At 38.4% G+C, this 27029-nt stretch overlaps 3 protein-coding genes and 1 pseudogene across 4 annotated transcripts; 3 read left to right on the forward strand and 1 right to left on the reverse strand.

Annotated features, from left to right (window-relative positions):
* Window positions 1-830: 830 nt before the first annotated feature.
* Window positions 831-4384, reverse strand: LOC114178015 (pentatricopeptide repeat-containing protein At1g71490 pseudogene; annotated as a pseudogene). Its single transcript, XR_014993598.1, has 2 exons — window positions 4126-4384; window positions 831-3419 (listed from the first exon to the last, which is right to left on the reverse strand). The product of XR_014993598.1 is annotated as a pentatricopeptide repeat-containing protein At1g71490 pseudogene (transcript).
* A 1975-nt stretch (window positions 4385-6359) lies between these two features.
* On the forward strand, window positions 6360-7244 carry LOC114175451 (uncharacterized). Its single transcript, XM_028060209.2, has one exon. It carries the CDS (start codon window positions 6360-6362, stop codon window positions 7242-7244), a length of 885 nt encoding a protein of 294 aa, XP_027916010.2.
* Window positions 7245-7288: 44 nt separating this feature from the next.
* LOC114179883 (uncharacterized) lies at window positions 7289-8797 on the forward strand. Its single transcript, XM_028066373.2, has 3 exons — window positions 7289-7483; window positions 7546-7803; window positions 7993-8797. Exons 1-3 carry the CDS (start codon window positions 7314-7316, stop codon window positions 8156-8158), a joined length of 594 nt encoding a protein of 197 aa, XP_027922174.2. The 5' UTR covers window positions 7289-7313; the 3' UTR covers window positions 8159-8797.
* A 3284-nt stretch (window positions 8798-12081) lies between these two features.
* Window positions 12082-13904, forward strand: LOC114175452 (hypothetical protein At1g04090-like). Its single transcript, XM_028060210.2, has 2 exons — window positions 12082-12202; window positions 12361-13904. Exons 1-2 carry the CDS (start codon window positions 12085-12087, stop codon window positions 13902-13904), a joined length of 1662 nt encoding a protein of 553 aa, XP_027916011.2. The 5' UTR covers window positions 12082-12084.
* The last annotated feature ends 13125 nt before the right edge of the window (window positions 13905-27029 follow it).

Raw genomic sequence — 27029 nt, forward strand, 5'->3', positions numbered from 1 at the left:
GCGATTCGACAAAACTGTGTCGCTTTCTTGTTCATCGAGTGTATTCACTTCACTGACCAATTCTCGTTAATATATTTTGCTTTCTTGTTCTTTAGATTTTTTTATGAAAATATTTTTTTTCAATTCAGATATAAGTTTTTATTTACAATTCAGTTAGTTCTAGTCTGATTCTGCGAAAGTGTGATTGAACATTGGGGATCGACATAGGAAGACGGAGAGTTATGGATTCTTCTTCCTCTCGTATGGCTTCGCTTCCAGAAAATGCAACGGAGCAGCCTTCACAACAGCAAACTCAACACGATTCTGCTTTCGCTTCCGTTCCTCAACGCCCACCGACTAAGTGACAATTCGAATTCAATAAACTTTAAACACTTAATCAGATAGTAGTGGAAGTATGATTGTTTACAAAATTATTTCACATTGCATCTATGTTGTGTTTTTTTTAAAAGGGCTCGTTATTAATTACTATAATCAGTATGGATACAATTATTGGCTGAAAATTAATTTAGATGATAAAAAGTTAGCTTTTAAATTAATTATTACTAAAATCAACAATTTAATAACTAACTAATATTTTGACAACCCTTAAAAATTATACTCACTTTATAATCCATTTTAATAAAATTAAATTTTAAATTGAAAAAAAGTGAAAATATAATTTAAAATTTATTATTTTAAATCATCACATCACCGATATTAATTTGATAGCTGTAAATATATTACCCACATATTTAAGTAAAGCTCCTCGCTGTAGAATGTGGAGCTGTCATATAAGGAATAACACAAAAAAGGTAGCTGGTAAATGAAATGGCTGGCACTGAGATCCCATCTGCAAAAGTAAAATGACCACGATAATTATACTGTGCAGAGTTCAATTTTTTTTTTCTGCTTCATCAAGCAAGTTTCTGTTTTATAGGTAACAAACTGCTCCAGGTTGAAACTGCAGTATTCATGTATAAATAAAACATATTCTAACTTCTACTTAATATACATTCCCTACTATATTCATCTCCTCAAATTCTTCCTCGGATGAAACAAACTCCTCTCTGCGGACATAACCAACATCTTTCATTAGCTCATTCAATCCATCCATCAAAGGGTAGATCTCATATGAATGAGGGTTAGAAGTGTCCCCCACCAAAAAGGGAGAGAACTCAGTGCCAACATCAACCCAAGCACAACCAGGAGCCTTTCTCACACCCAAATTCCTCATATAAGTCCTCACCTCTGCTAGTTTGCTCCAACAACCAGCAGCAGCATACATGTTGGCAATCAACACATAATAACCTGAATGATCAGGTTTCATCTCTAGCAATTTTCCTGCTGCCCATTCCCCCATCACTGTGTTTCCATGGATTCGACAAGCCCCTATCAGAGTAGCCCACATTGACAATGTTGCCTTGTATGGCATCCCTGTGATAACCTCCTTTGCTTTGTTCAGAAGACCAGCCCTCCCAAAGAGATCAGCCATGCACGCATAGTGCTCAAGGCGTGGAACTATCCCATAAACATCTATCATCTTTTTAAACAGAAACTGCCCCTGTGCTACTAGACCAGAATGACTACAAGCTGTGAGAACTGCAACCATAGTTACTATATCTGGCTTAATCTCCAACTCACACATCTGTTCAAACAGTTTTAGAGCTGTTCCTCCATCACCCTTCATACCATATCCCAAAATCATGGAAGTGTATGTAACTTTATCTCTTGTGCTCAATAAATCGAACACTTTTCTGGCTTCTAAAACCTTGCCAGACCTTGCATACATGTCCACTAGGGCATTCCACAGTAATAAATAGTCCTTAAAATGTTCACGCTTCATAATGTAGCAGTGAAATTCTCTGCCATGCTGCAGGTTCGCTATGCGAGCACATAGGGGAAGAACGCTTGCAATGGTCACATAATTAGGTTCAACACCCTTCTGTAACATCTCTCTGAAAAGAAACGATACTTCCTCAGTTCGATCCACATGTGCATATCCAGAAAGAATGGCATTCCATGATATCAAACCTTTCTCTTCCATTCTATGAAACACCATAAATGCATGCCCAAGATCTCTACACCTGGAATACATTGTAATCAATGCATTCTTCACATTCTCAAACACGTCAAAGCAAGTTCGCACCGCATGACCGTGCATCTCCTTTCCCAATTTAAGGGCTCCAACGTGGGAACACGCATTTAATCCAATGACCAATGCAACTGTGTCCAGATGAACGGATGTTCTCATCTGGGAAATCAGCTTAAGTGCCACTCCGAAATTGCCCAAATGCAAGCACCCTCCGGCAATGGTGTTCCATATAATCACATTCCTTTCAACACCCTCATCCTGCAAAGTTCCAAACAGCTGAAACGCTTCCTCCCACATACCCCTACAGGCATAACAGCTGATTATAGTGTTCCACGAAACAACATCTCTAACTGGCATATTGTCAAACAAGTGACGCGCAACTTCCAGATTCCCAAACCTACCATACATGGAGACCAAAGCATTGTGCACAAACAAACACCACTTCATGGAGCTAGCCTCAATAGACCTGTGAACCTCCACCCCGGTATTGATATCCAACAATCCCCCACAAGCCTTGAGAACAGAAGGATAAGTGTATTCATCCGGTTCAATCTGCTTACTCAACATTTTCTTATACACAGAAAGAGCCTCCCAACAGAGCCCATTTCTAACATACGACGATATAAGCATATTCCAATGCAAAGGATCCAAAGTACAAGAGCTCTCAGTGACAAATTGGGCATCGCCAATGAGACTAACATTTGTGTAAAAACCAATAAGCCTTGCAACCAAGACAGGATTTTGCTGAAGACCCAGTGAGATGATCTGCGCATGAAGCTGCTTACCCTGTGACAATGACTTAAAATCGGCGCAAGCAAAGAGAAGAGAGCTAATGGGGTGCAAGAGAAGGTGTGAAGAAGAAGAAGGAGAAGCATGGTGCTGGATTTGAACGAAGGTTTTGAAAGCATTTGGTAGGTGGCCATTGATCACAAAGTCCTTGAGGGATGCAATGAGAACACCAACCATGGATGCATTGCTACACAAGAGGGGATTGAACAGTGGTCCTTGCGGGGTCTGTTTCCATGATTTTGGGATGCACTTCTGAATACGAGACAAAAGGAGTTGTGTGGGGATAGAAGAGAATGGGGAATATGGCATAAACTAATGTGGGTTATGATCATGGCAAACGAGAAGAAGCAACCACATGGCATCCTAGGGTTTGGTTTGGTTTGATAACTTCTCCAACATCAAGGCATTGCAAACAACGTGGGATCTCTAGGACAGTGAATTAAGAAATGAATGGTCTCATGTACATATCTGTCTTCTGTTTCCATGATTTTCTGTTCGGCTTCTTTGCAGTTTCACCACGAGATCTTCGGATATAGGCAGCTCGAATGAAAGAATCCTCCTACACATGTTAAGGGAAAGTTATTTAGAGCCTAAACTGTTTTACTTCATGTCAAATGTTCATATTTCAGAATTCACAACCCCCAACAGAAGTTTCAGGGTGCTCCTTCTACAATGTCTTTGATCGGTTAATGCTAACAACAACAGTAGTCTAAAATAACCTTGTTGCTCCAATCCAAGAGGAGGAGATTGTCACACAGACATAATCAAGGCAAGGACAAGCTTAGAAGACAAACTATATAATCAAGAACATAGAATAGGTCATTTTCCTTTCCGAAAGATCGAATGTATGATCTTCATTTTTCAACGAATAATGTACAGAAAATGTAAAAAAACAACACACAGCGACCAAGTGGTGACAGGAGCCAGCAAATGATAATTCACAAAATCCTCCATTTATAAGCTAGCCATTACATAAAATCGATTTTATGGTAATCATTTCTCATAAAAAATGAACTTGGAAAATATTCTGAGCACTACACTTCATGGTCCAAACCGATCATCACACTGCTTTCCAAATGGAGGGATATAAAGCCGTGAGATAATCTTCACGAGAAATTGAATGAAGACTCTTATGACTAAATAAATAACTTAAAATTGAATGAAGACTCGTTTGATTAAACTCTGATAGTATTAAAAAGATACAAAATAAATAAATAAATAAATAAATAATAAAAAAAAGAAAAGTGGGAGAGGAGTTTTGTTACCCGGGAGCGTGAGGGTTTTTAGCGGAGCGAGATGCACATAAAGTTAATGAGGGAAACGAAGAAATTGACAAGATGAAGAAAGAGGGAAGGAGGGATGGAGAATGCGAACGGAAGCTGCAGTCGAAGTGATAGCCGGTGGATTCCGGTGCCGGAGCAGAGAAAATCGCCGACGAGAAGGAGGCGAGAGAGTGTGCGACAGCTTCAAAAGTTAGGGATTAGCTGATGGGTAACATTTTTTTTTTTTTGCAGTTCCTTCCTTATTCTATTTTTAATAAATAAGAAATAAATATAAGATGTATCGTCTAATTTATTTTTGCACAGGTTTCTAGTCATTGATTGAGCCATAATATAAAGGCTTAAATGGTCTTTTGATTCTAGTTAAGGACGACTTTTTTCACTTTGGTCCTATTTTTGAAAATATTTTTAATTTGGTCCTACTTTTCGTAATTTTGTTTCAATGAACTCCTTTTCGTTAACTCCGTCTAAATAGTTAACGGAACAGTGCCAGCGTAGTGATTATGTGTGACGTGGATACTGTTCAGTGACGTGTCCGTTTGCACTATGCTGACCATTTAATTGAAAATGTGGATTTGTTTAGGCTTAATCTCTGATTAAATTGGGTTTAGGTTTAGGGATTTCGTCGTGGCACTTTGAAATTGTGAATTTGGGGGTCAAATTAGGGATTTCGTCCTCGCTCTTTGAACTTGTGGATTTGGGGCTCGCATTAGGGATTCTGGCATCCAATTTCGTAGCTCATCTTTGCTCAATCGCTACGGAGGGAAAAGCGATCTCATCGTGAAGGTATGTCGTGCTTTAGGTTATTACTGATTGTCAGAATTGATTGGGTTTAGTGTTAATGATTAGGGTTTTGTATAATCGGTGTTGCATTGTTTATTGTTTTCGCTGGTGACCCACCATTTTTAATTGCTTCTGTTGTCGCTATCTGTGGTGGGTGGGTTTCATGGTTACTTGTCGGTTTGTCGGTTATAAAAAGCGTATTTGTTCCCCCCATTTAAACATTGTTTACCATTTGTAGGTTTTTTTGTGTGTTTTTTTGTGTTTCCAATGTCTGATGAAAGGTTTGAGGTTGTGGTCCACCACCGTGGTGAATTTGCTAAAAATGAGTGGTGTAAGTATGTTGGTGGAAAAACTACTCATTGGTCATGCGATCCTGACCACTGGAGTTATTTCGAAATATTGGGGTCTCTTAAGGAAATGGGGTATCATAGCGTAAAGGGATTATGTTATTGTGTGGAGATGTTGTTGCACCCTTTGAATGATGACAGGGGTGCACTTAATATGCTTCATATCGCAAGACATTACGGTGAAGTGCATATGTTTGTTGTGCATGGAGTTGATGAGGCCCAGGTAGATGATAATATAGTGGAACCTGAAGGAGATGATGGGAGACCTGTAGAGAGTGGAGAAAACAATCATGCTGTTAGTGAATTTGAGGTACTACGAACTGAGATTGTAGTCTGGTCTGCTCCACCTGAAGATGTAACTTCTGCTCCAGTTGATGATGCTAGGAACGAGGACACTGAAATTGGATCAGATGAAGGTGAAGTGGTTGACAGTTTAAGGAGGTGTGGTGAAGAAGAAGTGGGAGTTAAGAATGTGGGCACAGGTGAAGAAGAAGTTGGAGGTGAGAATGTGGGCACAGGTGAAGAAGAAGTTGGAGGTGAGAATCTGGGTACAGATGAAGCAGAAGTTGGAGGTGAGAATCTGGGTACAGATGAAGCAGAAGTTGGAGGTGAGAATCTGGGTACAGGTGAAGCAGAAGTTGGAGTTGAGAATGTGGGTACAGGTGAAGTAGAAGTTGGAGTTGAGAATTTGGGTACAGTTGAAGCAGAAGTTGGAGTTGATAAAGGGCTGGATAATGAAAGGGATTGTGATGATGAAAGGGTTGAGGTTGATAGTTGGATTGATTCTGATGCAGACTGTATAGGAGATAGTGATGGAGACAAATGGGGTTGTGGTAATGGAGGTACTGAAGGCGTAGTTGATGTAGAAATAGATGTTGATTATGGTAAGGCGAAGTTGGTCCTAGTTCACAAAACCATGATAGTGAAGACAGTGCAAGTGAATCAGAAAATGATGGTAGGAGTAGAGATAGAGGACTGTCTGATAATAGTTGGGAGTCAGAAGAGTTATGTAGCATTGATGGCAGTGGTAGTGAGACAGAACATGATGGGATGAGTGGTTATTTTGGTACATTTAAGAAGCTTAAGTCCATGGCTGATTACAAATGGGAGGTGGGGACAACCTTTGTGGACAAGGAACAATTTGTTGATGGGGTACGAACGTATGCTGTTCATGCTGGTAGGAACTTGAAGTTTGACAAAAATGACAAGGAAAGAGTGCGGGTGAGATGTTTAGGGGCGCAAGGAAAGTGCGACTGGTCCCTTTATTGTGGATTTCTGGTTTCTTGTCAAACATGGCAGCTTAGGAAAGTTCAAAATCGTCATAAGTGCAGCAGAGAATTTAGTATAAATTTGATGAATTCAAAATGGTTGAGTAAAACCTTAAACAACACATTAATAGAGAATCCTAATTTGAAGCTGGTTGATATACGTAATAAAGCTGTAAGGAAATGGAATACAAAGGTGTCAGTTTCAATGGCTCATAGGGCAAAGCAACTAGCAGCGAAGGTGGTTGAAGGATCTTTTAAAGATCAGTATAGAAGGATTTATGATTATGCTCATGAGATAATCAGATCAAATCCCGGATCTACAGTTAAAGTTAAAGTGGAAGATGTTAATGATGAGAAGATTTTCATGCGAATTTACACATGTCTAAAGGCATGCAAGGACAGCTTTGTCAGCTGTCGACCCATCATAGGCCTTGATGGTTGTTTTTTGAAAGGACAATATGGGGGTGAGCTACTCACTGCTGTAGGTCGTGACGCAAATGACCAAATGCTTCCTATAGCCTACGCAGTAGTTGAAGTTGAGAACAAAGACACATGGACCTGGTTTCTGGAGTTGCTGATTGAGGACTTGAGAGGTGATGATGTATGTAGGTTCTGCACATTCATGTCCGACCAGCAAAAGGTTATATGTTTCCATATTTTTTTGTGTTCATTGTTCTTCTATTTCTGTAATATGAAAACTAACTGACTAGTATATACACAAGGTTTGCTTCCTGCCATACAAGACCTACTGCCTGGCGCTGAGCAAAGGTTTTGTATGCGCCATTTGTACAGCAATTTCAGAAAGAAGTTTGGAAGCAAGCAACTAAAAAGCTTGATGTGGAAGGCTGCAACCTGCACGCACCCAAGAGCATGGGAAAGAGAAATGCATAACATTAAAGAAGTGAACGAGGACGCCTTCAAATACCTAATAGCAATACCACCAAGGTTAGTTATCAATATCAATGATTCTCCAGATTAACAATGGATTAACAAATTTGTATTGGCAGATATTGGTCCAGGTCTAGGTTTACCATGCAAGCCAAATGTGACACGTTGGTAAACAACATGAGTGAAGCCTTCAACAACGTAATTGTGGATGCAAGATCCAAGCCAATCATCTCAATGCTGGAAGACATCCGTTTGTATATTATGAAAAGGTGGTCCAAGAATAGATCCAAGGTGCAGAAGTACGAGGGAGATATATGCCCTAAGATTCGCGCCAGATTGTCAAAAGAGTCTGACCAAACTAAGTATTGGATACCAAGGTACTTTCGAATCTGGTCCTACTTTAGGTTTAAAAAATTTCAATTTGGTCCTAGTTTAGGGTTAAGTTCTTTTCAATATGGTCCTACTTTAGGTTTAAAATATTTCACTTTGGTCCTAGTTTAGGGTTAAGTTCTTTTCAATATAGTCCTACTTTAGGTTTAAAATATTTCACTTTGATCCTCTTGCAGTTGGTCAGGTCAGAAGTTGTTTGAAGTTAGGCATGTCTCATTAATTGGAGACAAGTTCACTGTCAACATAGAAAGCCAGGAATGCAACTGCAGGAAATGGCTCATTAGTGGGATCCCATGCTGCCATGCAATTGCTGCACTGAACTTCCTCAACTTGAAGGCATAAGATTACATTCCACATTGGTTCAGACGTACAACATATGAAGAGATATACAACTCCATAGTTCTTCCTGCCAATGGCCAACTTTTCTGGGAAACAACTGCCTTTCCTGATGTTCTACCACCACTTAAAAGAAGGCTGCCAGGGAGACCAAAGAAGAAGAGAAGGCTGGAAGCTTGGGAACTTACAAAAGATAACAGCCAAATGAGGCCAGGTGGTCATAGAAAGAGATGTTCAGTTTGTCGCGCACTTGGGCACAAGAGGAACAATTGTCCAGCACTTCCTGTCCATGGCTGTGCAGAACGTCCCACTGAAGCTGCATCAACACAACCAACTCAACCCACACAAAGTGAACCACAAACAACTCAACCCACACAAAGTGAACCACCACCAAGTCAACCACCTGCAACACCCACTCCACCTACAGCACCAACCCCACCAGTTGCAGCACCAACCCCACCAGCACCAGGACCACCACCCAATACTGCAGTACAACAGCCAAGCCAACCATCTTATGGAATTAGAAAGATGAGGCCAAAAATGCAAATAAGAAGGCCACCACGTCCATCAGCAGATTAATGAATGTATTTTGGGGGAGGGAATATTTTGTTATGTATTTTGGGGGAGGGAATATTTTGTTATGTATTGTCAATTGGAAATCATGATGTACTTTAACAATTTCTGGATTTTAATCACTGATATTTTGATGGAATGCTTAAAAGCCTTAATTAGTAATGCATTATCATTTACACTTTTCAGAATTTTATCTGCCTTCTTCATTTCCACTTTTCAGAATTGTTCGTTCCTCAGTTCATTCAAATTAAACTATTTTAAATAGCTCAGAATATGTAATTAAAGATAAAGGAATATCATTCATTCATTGAAGTAATTATTCAACATAGTCAACGACAATTACAATCCATAAAACCAACTACAATCATTACAATAAGAACACCTATCACAGCTAATAACATTTGCATCCGTTTTTTCCAAACAGTCAATGCATTTTCAATATAAGCAATCTTCTGCCTTTGCCTAGCGATAATGGCATCTCGCTCATCAGCACCCTCTTCGTAACACCACTTGAAAAAGTTGCATCCCAACACATCTTCACCACATCTCTGCAACACAAAAAAACCATGAACATGAAACTGAAAGACTGAAAGTGATAGAAACACCCAAACCCTCGAACAGTGGAAAACAAACCTTAAAGTTCGCACAGCCCCAAAATTGTTTACCCAAATTCTTTGTAGTTCTAGCTGTGCGCACCACTGCAATGTCTCCGCAATTGCAAATTGGGGGTGACCCTGAAACCCTAGAACCACCATGGCAGGAATTGCAAGTCCGATTAACCCCACTGTTGCAAGAAGATGAAGATGTCCCACGAGACATTGGTTTTCAGCTGAAATGGAACCCTAAACTACAATGAACACACAAACCCTAAAATTCAATTTAAAATCTGGGCAATGACAGTGCAAACAGACATGTCAATGAACAGTATCCACATCACACAAAATCACCACGCTGGCACTGTTCCGTTAACGATTTTGACGGAGTTAACGAAAAGGAGTTGATTGAAAACAAATTACCAAAAGTAGGACCAAACTGAAAACATTTTCAAAGGTAGGACCAAAGTGAAAAAAGTCGTCCTAAACTAGGACCAAAAAGACCATTTAAGCCTAATATAAACATGTACCTTCAATAATTTTTCTTTCTGTTTTTCTTCTGTTATATGATTTATACTAGCTTTCTTTTTCAAATAATTTTTTAACATATATATATATATATTTATTATATATATATATATATATATATATATATTGCTATGTTTTTATTTTAGTATTTTTTTTAATGGAAAAACTAAAATAAACTCTTACTACGGGTCTTTTTAATAACGAATACGAGTAATATTTTATTCGTTTACCTTTTTGTAAATTTATAGAAGTTTTCGTTTTAGTTATTTTAATAGTCAAAGTTGTTTTGCATTTGACTAATCGGGACGAGTTGTTAATTGTAATTTGAAAATAAAATTATTTATAATATATGAAATTCAAACAAATATCTTACGTCTGATAATATAAAAACTGGAAATGCAGATAACATTTATTTCATATTTATTTCCTTTAAAAAAGCAGCTTAGTAGGCATTAAAATTTATTTTGTTTGCTTGAATTACTCTCTCGTTAATAATTGAAAAGTATTTTGTTTGTAATCAAATAAAAAATTGTTTAAAACACTAATGCAAGGTTGTTAGTGTATTTAATTAATTATATTTGTTATACTTAACGATTGTTAGACTGTACTTGTAATTTGAGAATAAAATTAGTTATAATATCTACAGTATATGAAATTTAAACAAATATCTTTGACATTATTTGATATATTACAAATTCTATTTATTTTCACAAAATTTTAAATTGAATCGATCTTTATTGTTTTCGTCTGTCTAAACCCCCTGCAAAGAAGTACCCTTATCATACTATAATACTATAATAGCCATATTCTTCATACATCTATCCCTTGAATCTTTAACTCACCAACATAAATTTTCTGGATTCATAGACTGCGGATCAAACTGAAAAGTCTGTTTTTGATGAAAATAATAATACAAATTCTTTTCATCCTTACTTCATAATCACCAACCTCTTTCATGTACGAATATTTTCAATTGCATAATTATCAATAATATTGCTTTTTAGAGTTGCATTTTATAATAATATGTATTTTAGTTAATGATTACATAATAAAACACTTACTATTAAAAAAATTAACATTTACCTTAAAATTATGAAATTTTCATGATTATAGATTGTTTTTCAAGGTAACACAATGTCTAACAATTTTTTTCCACGTACTATTCATGATAACTTTATTCTTAAATAGCAGGATATTTTAATAATTTTTTTGCAAATTATATTAAACCCTGAGGACACTACATAACTGTTACCGACGGACGTGGATTTGCATCACATTCGTATACAATTAAAATTATGATACTAATATATATATATATATATATATATATATATATATATATATTAAAATTTCGATTTACCAACTTTCCCTTTTTAATCTTTTTATTTCCTTTTAACTTTTATTTTATTACGGTAACTTAATGTTATAAATTGAATCGATCTTTATGCCTCCAACATCATTTACAGGAGTGTGTTTTTGTTCGTGTAAACCCTCTGCAAAGAACTATCATTATCATACAATAATAGTCATATTCTTCATAGACACTGGTAACTCCGACGATGAATAATTGTATTACGACATGTTGTGTATCGATTTTCTTGAAGAAGAAACAATCTCTTCTCATAGACACGATATTCATATTGAATTTAGTATACTGTATTATATGAAAATGTAGCATTTAGTATCTTCATAGGACATAATGATTCAAAATTTGATTGAGACATGTAGGTTATTTTTTTTAATTGTTATTGTTTTAATTCTTTAATAATTATAAAAAATCATTCTTTCCATAGATTTTGATAGTAAATAAGGAAGTCTATCTCAAAATACATGCCTAATCTATGTTAATATATTATGGTAACTTAATATATTAACATTTACCTTAAAATTATGAAAATTTCATGATTATAGATTTTTTTTCAAGGTAACACAATTTCTAACAATTTCTCCAGATACTATTCATAATAACTTTATTCTTAAATAGCTTGATTTTGTAATAATATATATATAGAGAGAGCTATTAAAATTTAGGTTTATCGAGTTTCCCTTTTTAACGCTTTTATTTGTTTTAACTTTTATTTTATTATGGTAACTTAATATATTAAATTGGATTGATCTTTATGTCTCCGACATCATTTACATATATGTGTTTTTGTTTGTGTAAACCCTCTGCAAAGAACCACCATTATCATACTATAATAGCCATATTCAACGTACATCGACACTCCTAACTCGACAATGGGTAATTGTATTACCACATGTTGTGCAACGATTTTCTTGAAGAAGAAACAATCTCTTCCCATAGACACGATATTCAAGCTTCCTGTACCAATAGCAAATTCTTCTTGGCCTCCAGGTATCCATATGATTCACTCATCAGTCATTAATTAATGATATAACACATTTTCTCCTTCTGATATGTCCCAAGTGAATTTTCTGTGATTGTCTGATACAAAGATTTCTCGTGAAACTTTCTACTAAATGCATGATGGTTATTGCAATTGTTGCATGTAGGTAGTGATTTTGCCAGTGAAATAATTGATCTTGGTGGGCTACAAGTGTCTCAAATATCAACATTCAACAAAGTTTGGAGCACTTATGGCGGAGGACCGAACGATCAAGGTTTCACCATATTTGAACCATCAAGAATACCTCAAGGTTTCTTTATGTTGGGCTGTTACAGCCAACCCAACAACAAGCCACTTTCTGGATGGGTTCTTGTGGCAAAAGATGCGTGCGCAAACACAAGAAACCCCACTTTAAAGAAACCACTTGATTTCACACTTGCATGGAACAGTGCACGTACGAGGATGTCCCAAGATGGTCCTGTCTATGTTTGGCTTCCAACACCACCTGATGGGTATGAAGCTGTAGGCCATGTTGTGACCACCACACCAGGAAAGCCTTCCCTTGACAAAATCAGGTGTGTCAGATTAGACCTCACTGACCATTGTGAGACAAATTCATTGATTTGGGAATCACGCAGCGTCAGAGTTTATGATGTTAGACCAAGAAACATGGGAATTGAAGCTCCTGGTGTTAGAGTAGGCACCTTTGTTGTTCAGAATGGGAGTACCAAATCTCCATCTATTTCTTGTTTGAAAAACACCAAATCTATCTCAAAATACATGCCTAATCTACAACAAATCAAAGCATTACTCAAAGTTTACTCTCCAACTATGTTCTTGCATCCCAGCGACGAATACATGCCATCTTCAGTGGATTGGTTTTTCTCCAATGGTGCTCTACTATATAAGAAAGGGCAAGAGTCAAATCCTGTTCCAATAGCACCAAACGGCACAAACCTGCCTCAGGATCATAACAACGATGGTGCCTATTGGCTAGACCTGCCTGCTGGAGCAGCCAACAAAGAGAGGGTCAAGACAGGAAACTTGCAAAGTGCCAAAAGTTATGTACATGTGAAACCAATGCTGGGAGGAACCTTCACTGACATTGCAATGTGGGTCTTCTACCCATTCAATGGCTCTTCAAGAGCAAAAGTTAAGTTTATTTCTTTTCTATTGGGGAAAATCGGTGAACATGTTGGGGACTGGGAGCATGTGACACTAAGGGTAAGCAACTTTAGTGGTGAACTATGGCAGGTCTATTTCTCACAACACAGCAAAGGTACATGGGTTGATTCCTCTCAGATTGAGTTCCAGAGTGGTGGCAACAAACCACTATTCTACTCTTCCTTACATGGCCATTCAACATACCCACATGCTGGCCTTAATCTGCAAGGGGAAGATAACATAGGCATAAGGGATGATACTGTTAAAGGTAACATTTTTATGGATATGGGGACATTTGAATTAGTTTCTGCTAAATATTTGGGTTCTGCGGTTATAGAGCCTCCATGGCTGAATTATTTCGGAGACTGGGGTCCTAAAATTGATTATAACAAAAATGCTGAGCTGAAGAAGATTCAGAAGTTCGTTCCTAAGAATAAAAATTGTGCTTTGGAGAAGATTTTGAGGAGTTTGCCATGTGAGGTGCTGGGAGAGGAAAGCCCCACCGGACCAAAGGTCAAGAATGATTGGTGTGGAGATGAAATTTGAAAATTTTACAGTAACGTTACATTGGGTCAATTGAGTAAGTTAGATTGAATAGGAATTTTTACTCTCTTTTACTGTGATTTAACTTTGTCACATGTTGTGTTATAAATACAGTCGCTGTGTAATACTGATACAGTTTTGTAAAATAGATTTTGTTGTCATAATAGATTTTTTTTTTCTTTTTCTCTGGTCATAGCTTTCTGAGCTCTCTTTTCTTTGAATAATTTGCCGTCATCATGGTCTGATTAGTAAAAACGTAGTTCGATTTGATTTATAATAGTGGAGTGGAAGGGCCCTGTATACGAAGTGCTACGGCTAATTGGAAAAACAAAATAAAAAATTTAAAGAAACATGGAATAGCTTAGAGGTCAATTCTAGGTGGTTTCTTGTTTTTATATGATTAGATTAGAGTCTCGTAAGAAAAAGAAAAACAGAACGAAAGATAATTCCTCTTTTTCTATAGAATATAGAATATTTATTGAATGGCTAAAAGATTAAAAGATAATTTTTGATGACTTAATTTTTTTTTATTTTTAATTGCAAATATTTTGATATAATCAACTTAAACATAAATTAATTTTAAATTACTTTTTTAATCTCTACGAAGAAGTTTTTGTAAGCCTAGATTTATAATACAATATATCATATTTGAGTTGTCTTGCAAACACACAACTCACGTAATTTGATCACACTTTAATAATTATAACCAAACATAAATTCAACTTAAATCCTTAACCCCTCTTGAAATCCTCAAACACTCCACATATACTAGACTTTTTAAAAGACTTATAAGAATGACAAAAAATAATTTACCTTGTTTGTGAAACTAAATGAATAGAATTGTTATTTTGATACCAAGAGTACTATGATAGTCTAAAAATGGGTAAATTCTATTGATTAAATGACTCCACAGTTTACCTCGAGATCTTGCTTGTCCCGCCGAAGAGTTGGCTCCCCCACTTCGACCGGAAGCATAGCGTCTGTACCATACGTCAGATTGAAAGGAGACTCCCCCGTCGTTCCGTGTGGGGTGCACCGATAGGCCCAAAGGACCTGCGGCAGCTCGTCCACCCATGCTCCTTTGGCTTCTCCCAACATTTTCTTCAACTCAGCCACTATGACCTTATTCATGGCCTCAGCCTGACCGTTGGTCTGGAGATGTTCGACCGAGCTGGTAACGTGTCGTATCCCTACTTGCTTATAGAAGTCCCTCAGCTTTTTTTCGATAAACTGGCGGCCGTTGTCGGTGATGATCATGTGAGGGAGGCCAAAGCGGCATATGATGTTACGCCAGACGAAGGAGTGAACTTGCTGAGCGGTGATGTTGGCCAGAGCCTCCGCTTTTACCCACTTGGTGAAATAGTCCACCGCCACAAGTATGAATTTCTTCTGCGCTCGGCCAACCGGGAAGGGTCCGACGATGTCCATACCCCATTGAGCGAACGGCCAGGGGGATGTTAGGGCATGCAGCTCGGTCGGAGCCCTCTTTATATCATTTCCATGAGCTTGACATCCTCCGCACTTGCGTATCACGGTTTCGCAGTCCTGTTCCATGGTCGGACAAAAATAGCCGGCTCGGAGTATCCTCGCTTTCATCGTCCTCCGACCGGTGTGCATTCCACAAATACTGTTGTGGACCTCATTCATAACATACCCAGCTTTGTCTGCTGACAGGCACTTGAGGAGCGGCGCTGTGAAACCTCTTGTATAAATCTTCTCCGATGATCACGAACCGGAGTGCTCGTCGTCTCTTCGTCGGTCTGATCTCTTTAAGAGTTCTCGCACCTCCCCAATCCAATATGCCGATCGGTCCGTTGCTGCGCATTCCCCCGCTGAGGGTCTCATCAGGGTTTGCCGGATGATTGTCTTCAATTGGCCCTTCTCTTTTCCTTCCGCCAGCTTAGATAGCCTATCGGCTCTGGCGTTCTCCGCTCGGGGGATGTGATGGACGGTAACCTCTTCGAATTCCTTCATGGCTTCGACTACTTTATGACAGTACTGGAGTAACAAATCATCCTTAACCTGATACTCTCCCAGTACCTGTCCTACCACAAGTTTCGAATCGGTGTTGCATTTTAACTTCGCCGCACCTAAGTCTTTTGCTAGCCTTAGCCCGGCGATCAGCGCTTCATACTCTGCTTGATTATTCGAGGCTTTAAATTTGAACTGCAAGGAGTGCTCTACCATGAACCCGTTCGGTCCTTCGATGACGATCCCCGCTCCAGCGTTACGCTTATCCGACGACCCATCGACGAAGAGAGTCCACATATGTTCCGATGGGGAGATCGATCCTCGGAGCTCAGCTGCAAAGTCGGCCAAATGTTGTCCTTTGACGGATCCTCTAGGTTCGTACTTGAGACCAAACTCGGACAACTCGACCGACCAGGCGATCATTCGGCCAGCTAAGTCGGGCTTCCGGAGTATCTTGGCGATGGGATAATCAGTGCGGACAATCACCTGGTGACTCTGGAAGTATTGGCGCAAACGACGTGCGACCGTCAACAATGCCAAGGCTATCTTTTCTATCAGCTGATACCTCGTTTCTGCGCTCTGCAATACTCGACTGATGAAGTAAACGGGCCGCTGCTCCGAGGCTTCATGTACTAAGGCTGCGCTGATCGTGTCTTCCGATACTGACAGGTACACTTGCAGAGGCAATCCTTCTACCGGTCGGCACATGATGGGGGGCTGCTGATCATCTCCTTTATCTTCTGAAACGCCGCCTCACACTGATCGTCCCATTTTACTGCAGTTTGCTTCTTCATGATCTTCAGTATCGGCCTAACCTTCTCCATCAGCCTGGGTAAGAAGCGTGCCAGAGAGGTTAGCCACCCCATCAACCGCTGGACCTCTTTCAGGTTTTTTGGACTTCTCATCTCGACAATAGCGGCGCACTTGTCTGGGTTTGCCTCTATGCCTCGGGCCGTCAGCATGAAGCCCAGGAATTTCCCTGCTGGCACCCCGAAGACACACTTCTCAGGGTTGAGATGCATATTGTATTTGCGCACCTGGTGGAAGACCTCCCTGAGATCGCGCGCATGGTCGTCGGTTCTTTGCGACTTTACGACCATGTCGTCAACGTACACCTCCATCGACCGACCGATTTGCTCCTTGAAGACCCGGTCCATCAGCCTCTGATACGTCGCCCCTGCGTTTTTTAAACCGAACGGCATGACCTCATAGCAGAAGTTCGCTCGGTCGGTGATGAACGCCGTTTTAGATCTGTCCGGGCCATACATGGGGATTTGGTTGTATCCGGAGTAGGCATCCAGGAAGCTCAGGAAGTTGTGCCCTGAGGCCCCATCTACCAGCCGATCGATACTGGGCAATGGGTATGCGTCCTTCGGGCAAGCCTTGTTGAGATCGGTGAAATTCGTGCACATCCTCCACTTTCCGCTCGTCTTCTTCACCATGACCACGTTTGCTAGCCACGTAGTGTATTTGATCTCTTTGATGAAACCAGCTCCTTCAAGCTTCCTGACTTCCTCCTCGACCGCTCTCCTTCGCTCCTCTCCCATTTTTCTCTTCTTCTGAGCGACCGGGCGAGCTTCACGGAAGATGGCCAACTTATGGGACATCACATCTGGATGGACGCCGGGCATATCTGCGCTCGACCATGCGAAGAGATCTTTGTTCTCAAAGATCACTGCCCTAAGAAGCCCTTCTTCTTCGGCGGTCAGGGCTCCCCCGATTTTGGTGACCTGTCCTGGTTGGCTCCCGATCAAGATCTCCTTGGTTTCTCCTTCTGGTTGCAGCCGATCCTCTGTGTTTGTTCGGGGATCCAGGTCTGTCATTGCTACTTCCGAACGGTGTTGTTTTCGCGGGCGGCTATAAGGACTAATCCTCAATCCTGCGGCGTAGCATTGCCTGGCGACTTGCTGATCTGCATGCACCGTGCAGATTGTCCCCTTGTCCGACGGGAACTTCATGGCCAGATGCAGGGTAGATACGATCGCTCCGTAGGCGTTCAAACAAGGTCTCCCTAGCAATACATTGTACGAGGTGTTAGCTTCAACCAAAAGGAATCTAACCCTTACCTCTCGGCCGTCCTTCCTTGAACCGATCCTCGTACGAAGGTCCACATAGCCCCTCGTGTCGACCCGCTCGCCCGAAAAACCGACTATCTGCTCATTATACGGGACGATCAGGTCCTCGGAGAGGTTCATCCTCCTGAAGGTCTTCCAGTACAAGATATTGACGGAGCTTCCCTGGTCAACCAACACCTTCTCGATCCCATATTCGGCCACCTCTATCGAGATAACCATCGGGTCATCGTGATCGGGATCGGGCGCCTTGAAGTCGCCATCCGTAAACGTGATGGGGGGCATCGACCGGATCTTCCTCTCGACCAGATGAACCGACTTCAACGCCCGCACATGCCTCTTTCGAGCTGCTGAGCTTGATCCTCCTCCAGCGAACCCTCTGGATATGGTATTGATATAACCTCTAAGGGGTTTATCGTTGCTCCGACTGCGGCTCCTTCGGGGACTCGGATGTGACCGAGTGGATCGACTCCTTCGTTTCTCTCGCTCAGGCTCCCTTCACTTCTCATATCGGGTCGGGGGGGCTCTCCTCACCGGGCTTCTATTCCTCACCGGGCTCTGCGGGGGACGATCTTGTCGAATGTATTTCTTCAAGTGTCCTTGCCGAATAAGCTCCTCGATTTTGTCGCTGAGGGTGTGGCACTCTTCGGTGGTATGCCCGATCGTGCGGTGGTATTGGCAGTGTTTACTACCGTCAGCATCGGGCGGAGGGGGCTTCTTCCTGACTACTAGAAGTGAATCGGCGCTGAAGGCCTCTTGCAGAATCCTGACCCTAGGAACGACCAGCGGAGTATACGTCGTGAACTTAGGCGGCTTCCTTTCGCTGGGCCGGGCTGGGGCTTTGTTCGGCCGAGGTGCGGTCGGCTTCGGGAGTGCGGCATCTTCCTTTTCCCTCTTCTTCACCCTGAACTCCTGCATATCCTCCATCTGTATGAACTTGGTCACTCGCTCCCTCATCTCCTCCATCGTCTTCGGTTTCTTGCGACTTATCTTGTCCGCGAAAACTCCCGGCTGGAGCCCATATGAGAAGTGGTGATGAGCGATTTCGTCGTTGAGATCCTTTATCTTGACCGACATCCGATTGTACCGATCGAGATAACTTCTCAGCGATTCCCCGTCTTCCTGTCGGATGTTCACCAGATTGTCGACCGTCAGAATCGCCGGTTTCAGGGGCGCGAACTGTGTGCCGAACCTTGCCTTCAAAGTGGCAAAAGAGTCAATACTGCCGGCCGGCAGCTCGGAAAACCACTCCAACGCCTCCCCCGTCAAAGAGGTCGAGAAAACACGGCACCAGATGGGGTCACTAACTGCGTGGAACATCATCTGATGCATGAAGACTCGCATGTGATTGTCTGGGTTGGTCGTGCCATCATACTTGTCAAATGTCGGCATTTTCCACTTCTCTGGCAGCGGCGTCTCCAGAATATACGATGTAAAGGGGGAGGATCCCGACGCGGGGATCGGTTGGCGCGATGGGCGACCCCCATCGTTTGCTCCCGAGCTCTCCGCCACCGTGTGCGACGGATTTCCCCTTGAAGCCTGTGTCTTTTCGACCCGAGCTGGCTGTGATTGCTCGTGTCCTGTAGGTGGAAGACGACTCTCCACCCACTCGGCATCCCGGTGCTGCTGCACCCGACTCAACCTGTTAGGGTCGGATACAGTAGGCGTTGACGGGATTCCCTCTTCCTTCCGCCTTAGGATGGCGTTCTCCTCCCGCAAAATCTGCATCTGCACTTCATAGTTCCTCTGCATCTCATTCATCCTCTGTTGCATCACCCTTATCATCTCTCTAGTGTCCGCTTGATCATCTGCCGTTCTTTCTCCGTCTATGTTGTTGTTTCGGTTCCTCGTGGTCACCATATGGGTATATTCTCAAAGAAGACTGTTCGGCCCCACGGTGGGCGCCAAAATGTTTCGGGGTAGGGACCGAAAGCCTACTAAAAGAACCTCTCCAACCTGCGTTATCCTTCTCCACACCAATAGCTTCAACAAAATCCACTCCTTAGCTCGATCGGCTGGGATGACGATCGGGGTACCTGTCTAAAGTACTCTGATGCTTAAGTCAGTAAAGGGCCGATCGGTGTATCAATATATCTGCTGTAATAAATGCGAAATTAAGATCCTCACCAACCTACCTTTGGGCCCTATTTATAGCTTTCGACATGGGTCTGTAATTAGGGTTTCTTAATCACGGCCCAATGACCTTCTAATGAAGATTACTGACTCGTTTAACGTTAATTAATCTGACTTAGGTTATTTAACCGTGCGATCGATGGCCGCTTGACTGGGTTAATGACATTTTGTTTTTAACAAGCTAACAATCTGTGTTTTACCGATCAGCCGACAGGTGCGTTAGAAGGTCCATCGTTGCTGTTTCACCGATGAACCGATGAGTCCTTGAGGTTAGAAGGTCCATCGTTGCTGTTTTACCGATGGACCAATGGGTCCTTGAGGTTAGAAGGTCCATCGCTGCTGTTTCACCGATGAACCGATGGGCCCTTGAGGTTAGAAGGTCCATCTCTGTTGTTTTACCGATGAACCGATGGGCCCTCGAGGTTAGAAGGTCCATCGCTGCAGTTTTACCGATGAACCGATGGGCCCTCGAGGTTAGAAGGTCCGTCGCTGCTGTTTTACCGATGAACCCTAAACCCTTGAGGTTAGAAGGTCCATCGCTGCTGTTTTACCGATGTACCGATTGGTCCTTGTTTACCAGACCGTTTGGCCGACAGATCTTATCGTTACTTTTCGGAGTTTATAAAATCTGGTTCGATTGGCCGATTGACCGATTGGACATATAGTCCAGTTTACATCATAAAAAGGGTTTGTTGTATTCACCGTCATAAAACAAGAGCCAAGCTGGTTTTAGTTTCTTGTTTATAGACTCGGTCTCAATTCAAACATCCTTAATTGATTTTCCACATCAATGGCGAATAATTATAAGGCTTTATTGAATGTAGTGATTGTAATTGGCATGGTTTTAGCTGGTTTTGTGGTTGCAATGTACTATTTCATGACCAACATTTTGTACAACCCCAAATATAGTATCACAGCCTACCAAAAGGCATTGGCAAAAGCTGCGAGCATGGAAAAGAGATCTTCAGTGTCACATCAAATTCAACCTCACAATTACGAGAAGAAGAAGAAGCAGCATTACTATGATGTAACTCAAGGTCGTGAAGATGGCACTTGTCCGTGTTTTAGAAAACGGTCTGTAACATTGTATTTTCCAGGGTCTTCACGACCACAATACAACCACCTTCATCAACAAATTTTCATGACATCAAGAATCACGGGGAAACAACAACCAATACCTCATTTTACAACCTTAAAACTTGCACCTGGGAAGCTTTGATTAGTTTATTCTATATTTTTATTTCAAAGATATGCAAGATTGTTGGGAATTGAGATTTTTCAGCTGCGATTTAATGCTTCTGTAAGTTTAGTTACATATTTTGTTTGTAAGTTTAGTTAAATTTTGTTTGTGTTAAAAGAAAGGCTATAGTTGTAGGTGTTGTTCTTTACTTTTAGTTTAGCCATAATTTGTTGTTTGTTGGTCGGGAGTTTTATAATTTTTCTATTGAAGCTCTTGTTGTAAAATTACAAACTGTGTAGAATATGAGTGCAAAATTAATATATTAAAACTGTTAGAAATATTTTAATATTATTTAAAAAATAAATAATTAAAATAAAAATTCTACTGTTACTGAAGTTTTTATAGACTTTTAATTTATGGGTTAATGGTTTTTATGACTAACAGCTATATTCTTATCACTATTTACTTCTTTGTGTTCCTTTTCTACCTATAAATACCACCTAGATGCATGGGGAAAGATAGAACAACACAAACAATAAACACTAGAGTTCTCTAAAAAGTGTTCTTCTTTTCTATATTATCTTTAAGAAGACAGTGGTGTTCATAAGGTTCGGAGATCTTTCGCTGCACTCGATCGATATGATGAGTTGTTGTATCTTGGGAGAGAAACGCATATAATAAGAAACACATATGATTGTGTATTGATATATTTGTTTAGCCCTGTGCAGTAGGGACGTTTTCTCTCTAAGGATAACGCTATGCGTGCCTCAACCCAGAATATTTCTACTTCTTACCTTTTATCTATTATTTATTATTGTTAAAATAATTGTTGATCTCTGATTAATATTGATTGTTTTATATATTGTCTTAGTATTATTATTGATTTAATAATTATTATTATATCATTTTATATTTTTTATTATTATTAGTATTATTTGAGTAATCATTTTTTCTAACATTCTTTGAGAGAAAACCTTTATTGTTATTTCTATTTTTGATTACTCATTTAAAAATAATATATAGCTGAAGACTGAAAACACGTTTTATGAACTAATGTGTTTATTATGGTTATAATTAAATCATCCTCAACTAAGCCTAAAAGTTTATGTGTATAGTTGTTCTACTCCTATTGGTAACAATAAATGAAATTATGGATAAATGATATTCCTGCTCATTGAATAATTTGTTGTGATGTCTATAGCTAATGTTTATGTTGTTATATTAATTTATGCTTTAATATTGTCTATTCTTACCATTGATAAAGATGTTCTATATCATGTATATATTTTAAGTGTTTGTATGAAAATAATTATAAAATAATTTGTGTTACTAAAACTACTATTGTGTTATGGAAAACACTTGAACTAAACTTTGCATTTGCAAAGAGAAAAAAAAAAGTAGCTTGATATTTATATGAAAAGAAAAAGTGACTGATAATGAATATAATCTTTATCAAATTTATGAATTCAAAATTATTGTTTATGACATGAAATTAAAATGAATTGTTTTAATTGATATCATGTTTAAGATCATGTAAATGCTGATAAAAGAAGAAATCTTCATATCAAAAATTGAAGGGATAGTCAAGTAAAAAATAAACTTGTCTTCTAGATTTCTTTAAAGAGTTTTTCATGTTTCTGAATTTAGAAACTTTCTTGTGCTCAACAAGGTTATGAAGTGGTTTCCAAGTGCAATAAGATTATTATTTCTAGACATGTGTTTTGGTTGGTAAATGATATATTTGTGATGATTTGTTTGAATTAAGTACATTTATAATAAAATATTTAGTAGTTATTCTTTGATTATCACATATGTTGAAAGTATTGATATATTACATGCTATTATTATAATTGTTGAGAAGTTCGGTTAGAGACCATTCAAATTATAAAATTTTGACGTGCAAAATTAATTAATTAGAGAAAGAAAAAAAATGATTTTGTTTGATATGGTAAATGTTATGCTTCAAGTTCTAGCTTACCTAACATCATATAAGGTGAAACTTTATATTCAGCTTACCATATTTTGAACACAAAAGATTATGATAAAACTTGTTATGAGTTATGAAAGAAAAAAGAACCACATTTAAAATATTTCAAAGCGTGGGGGTGTCTTGTAAAGGTTAATATACCTTTTAATAAAAAAAATGGTTATTTATATTTATAAATATCTAGAGATGTTTCCTTCAAATGATAAATTATCTAAATTTGTTTGTGATACCTCGGGAACTATTTTTGCCATCTAGTGTAATATTATTTGTGTTTCTTCTAGTTATGGCAATATGCCCAATTTCTTGAGATGATTGAAGGTTAATGTAATTTTGGATATTGATTTTTGTGACACAAAATCACCTATTGGCTATGGTTATGTTTTAACCTTGGATGAAGGTGTCCTATCATGGAAATATGTTAAAAAGTTGTTGTTATGTCATGATCTACTGTGCAAGCATAAATTATTCTTTTTTCCAGTGCATCCTGACAATCAAATTATTATATTTAAAGTTTTTAGTAAAAATGTCAACGAAATTGAAAAATTGACATATGAGAATGAGAGACAAATATATTAGAAACTTAATTACTCATGATATTATCTCTCTTGACTTTGTCAGGTTAGAACAAAATGTTGCATATCTGCTTATCAAAGGGTTGATGCATCAACAATAAGAATTTAAGTCGTCGAGGGGAATGAGACTCTAGCCCATAAATTAGTTGCAACAATTGACACTCATCTCCACATGAATGGCGATCCCATGGAATGGAGTTTAATGGGTAACAACGAAGTTGTTGTTGACTAAAATACACCAAATAATTTGATTAAATTTTATATCGCATTCCTATGGTGAGGTGTTTATAAATTGTGGCAATAATTAGGTTGAGGTATGTGCCTTATTATGCTTATTTTATAAAATACCTCTTAATAAACCTAATGGTTGAGGTATGTGCATTATTTTATAAAATACCTCTTAATAAACTCAGTGACAATTATTGTAGGGGTGTGAGTCACAAATCACCATTTGAGGGTTTACCTAGTGAGTGTGATAGTGGGGCCGCCATTGTGAGACATGGGCAAGTCTCTAAGTGACACTCATGAAACAAGATACATGCCACAAGGTCGTAACGTGCACCCACTGATTAGAACCTATAATGAACACCGATATTGTATGTGTTATTAACTAAAACCTGGTCATAGGGGATGTAGTTCAAGACAATCAAGTCTCTGCATTTTCTCGGGTGGAAGTTTATAAGCACTAGGTGTAAGGGTCAGACGCGGAAGGTTCCTTACACTGAACTACAATATTTTGTTTAAAAAGATAATATATTTTTTGTTTTATTTTATTTTATTTTTTAAATTATGTGGGGATTGTTAGAAATATTTTAATATAATTTAAAAAATAAATAATAAAAATAAAAATTCTACTGTTACTGAAGTTTTTATAAACCTTTAATTTATGGGTTTATGGTTTTTATGGCTAACGGCTATATTCTTATTACTATTTACTTTTTTGTCTTCTTTTTCTACCTATAAATACCACCTAGGTGCATTGGGAAAGATAGAACAACAGAAACAATAAACATTATAGTTCTCTAAAAAGTGTTCTTCTTTTCTATATTATCTTTAAGACAGTGGTGTGTTCATAAGGTTCGGAGATCTTTCGCTGCACTCGATCAATCTGACGGGGTTGTTGTATCTTGGGAGAGAAACGCATATGATAAGAAACATATATGATTGTGTATTGATATATTTGTTTAGTCCTGTGCAGTAGGGACATTTTCTCTCTAAGGATAACGGTATGCATGTCTCAACCTAGGATATTTCTACTTCTTACATTTTATCTATTATTTATTATTGTTAAAATAATTGTTGATCTCTGATTAATATTCATTGTTTTATATATTGTCTTAGTATTATTATTGATGTAATAATTATTATTATATCATTTTATATTTGTTATTATTATTAGTATTATTTGAGTAATCATTTTCTAACAAAAACTCCATTCATCTTAAAGGGTTTATGAGGAAGAGAAAACAGAGAAATAGAGTGTAAAAAACCAGTGAGAAAATCTAGCAAAAACCCTTCAAACGCAAAAATAATTTCCAACTTCAATTATTTACTTTCATCTCCTATATTTTTGGATGTGAAAACTACCATTTGTGAACTACACAAAAAATAAGGAGATATACTAGAGCTTATCTAAGATATAGTGACAGATGGAAACAATTCAACTCCATTATTGGAAGACCTAACAATAGCTCAAATCAAAGTCATAATCATAAAGTGGCCAAAGAAGGCAAAAACACTTGTTAATATACCAAAAAAAAATTGTACTTATCAAGATTTTGATTCTAAAAACTACAAAAGATGCATGCATGTGATAAGATATAGAAGGACATCCAAGAAAAAAAAAAGAACAGGTTTTGAACTTGAAAATTGAGTTTAAAGATATAAACTGAAAAAAATGAATCAGCCAAATATTTTTGAAACACAGTCTATGGTGGTTACAGAAATTAAATTTCTTGGTGAACAATTTATAGTCCAATGAGTTGTAGAGATCATTTTTGTGTATCTTCCAGGTTTGACTAAAAAATTCCTTTGTAGAAGATTTTTTTTTTTCTAAAATATCATTGCAGGATTTGTTAATGCGTTACAAGGTTCTGAATGGATAGTGTCTCAAGAAATGAAAAAAAGAAATATATATATATATATATATATATATATATATATATATATATATATATATATATATATATATATATATATATATCGAATCAATATTACATTACTTGATTCAATGAGGTCTTAATCATTTTATTGGGAGTTTTTTTTCTTATTCTATAGAATGTTCTCAATATTTGTGAATTTTTTTGAATTAATTAGGTGTAAATGAACCATAACTATGTAGTCCTATTCCTAAAAGATTTATCCCTAAATAACATATCCAAATTATAAGAAAGTCCATGGAGGTCACTATTGAAGAATTTCTATATTCCAATTTTTTATTTTTTCTAGTATGTAAATATATATATATATATATATATATATATATATATATATATATATATATATATATATATATATATATATATATATATATATATATATATATATATATATATATATATATCTCGAAGGGGCTCTTATGACACAAAACAAATGGAAAATTCAATGCTGGAACAATTCTTGAAAATAGCATTTGGAAGGAAAACTGGGTAATAAAGCAAAGGAGGAAGAAGATGCCAAAATAAGTTTCCACGGTTGTAATTAGGTAATGTATCAGTAATTACATTGCTATTTTAGTAAGAAAATTATTAAGCCCATCAATTAATTTAGGTTTAATTACTCGTAAGGTACCCAGTTTGGGTCAAGGGTGTCAATTTGGTACCCGACGAAAAAAAGGTTTCAATTTAGTACCCAAGTTATTTTAAGTGCATCAATCAGGTGCATCCCGTTAGATTGTCAGGAACGGCGTTAAAATCTTGGTGACGTGGCAATGGATAACGGATACGTGTCATTGAGAGGTGAAGACGTGTAAAAAAAATAATTGTACAGTGTGCAGTGGTGGTTTAATGAAAGGTGAAGTCTAAATTTGCCCTAACTCTTAAATGTATCATATCATCTTCTTCTTCCTCTCCATTCGGTTGCAGGTTCAGAGTTGAAAAGGTGGCTTCTCGATTTGTGTCTTCTTCTTCCAATCAATTCGTCAATTCTCATCTTCTTCTTCCTCTCCATTCGGTTGTGTGTGTTCGTGGGCATCACAAAAAGGTGGGTTCGTGT

The sequence above is a fragment of the Vigna unguiculata genome, chromosome 3, assembly GCF_037176805.1.
Source record: "Vigna unguiculata cultivar grain cowpea cultivar isolate G323 ecotype 2 chromosome 3, ASM3717680v1, whole genome shotgun sequence".
Classification (NCBI taxonomy): domain Eukaryota; kingdom Viridiplantae; phylum Streptophyta; class Magnoliopsida; order Fabales; family Fabaceae; genus Vigna; species Vigna unguiculata.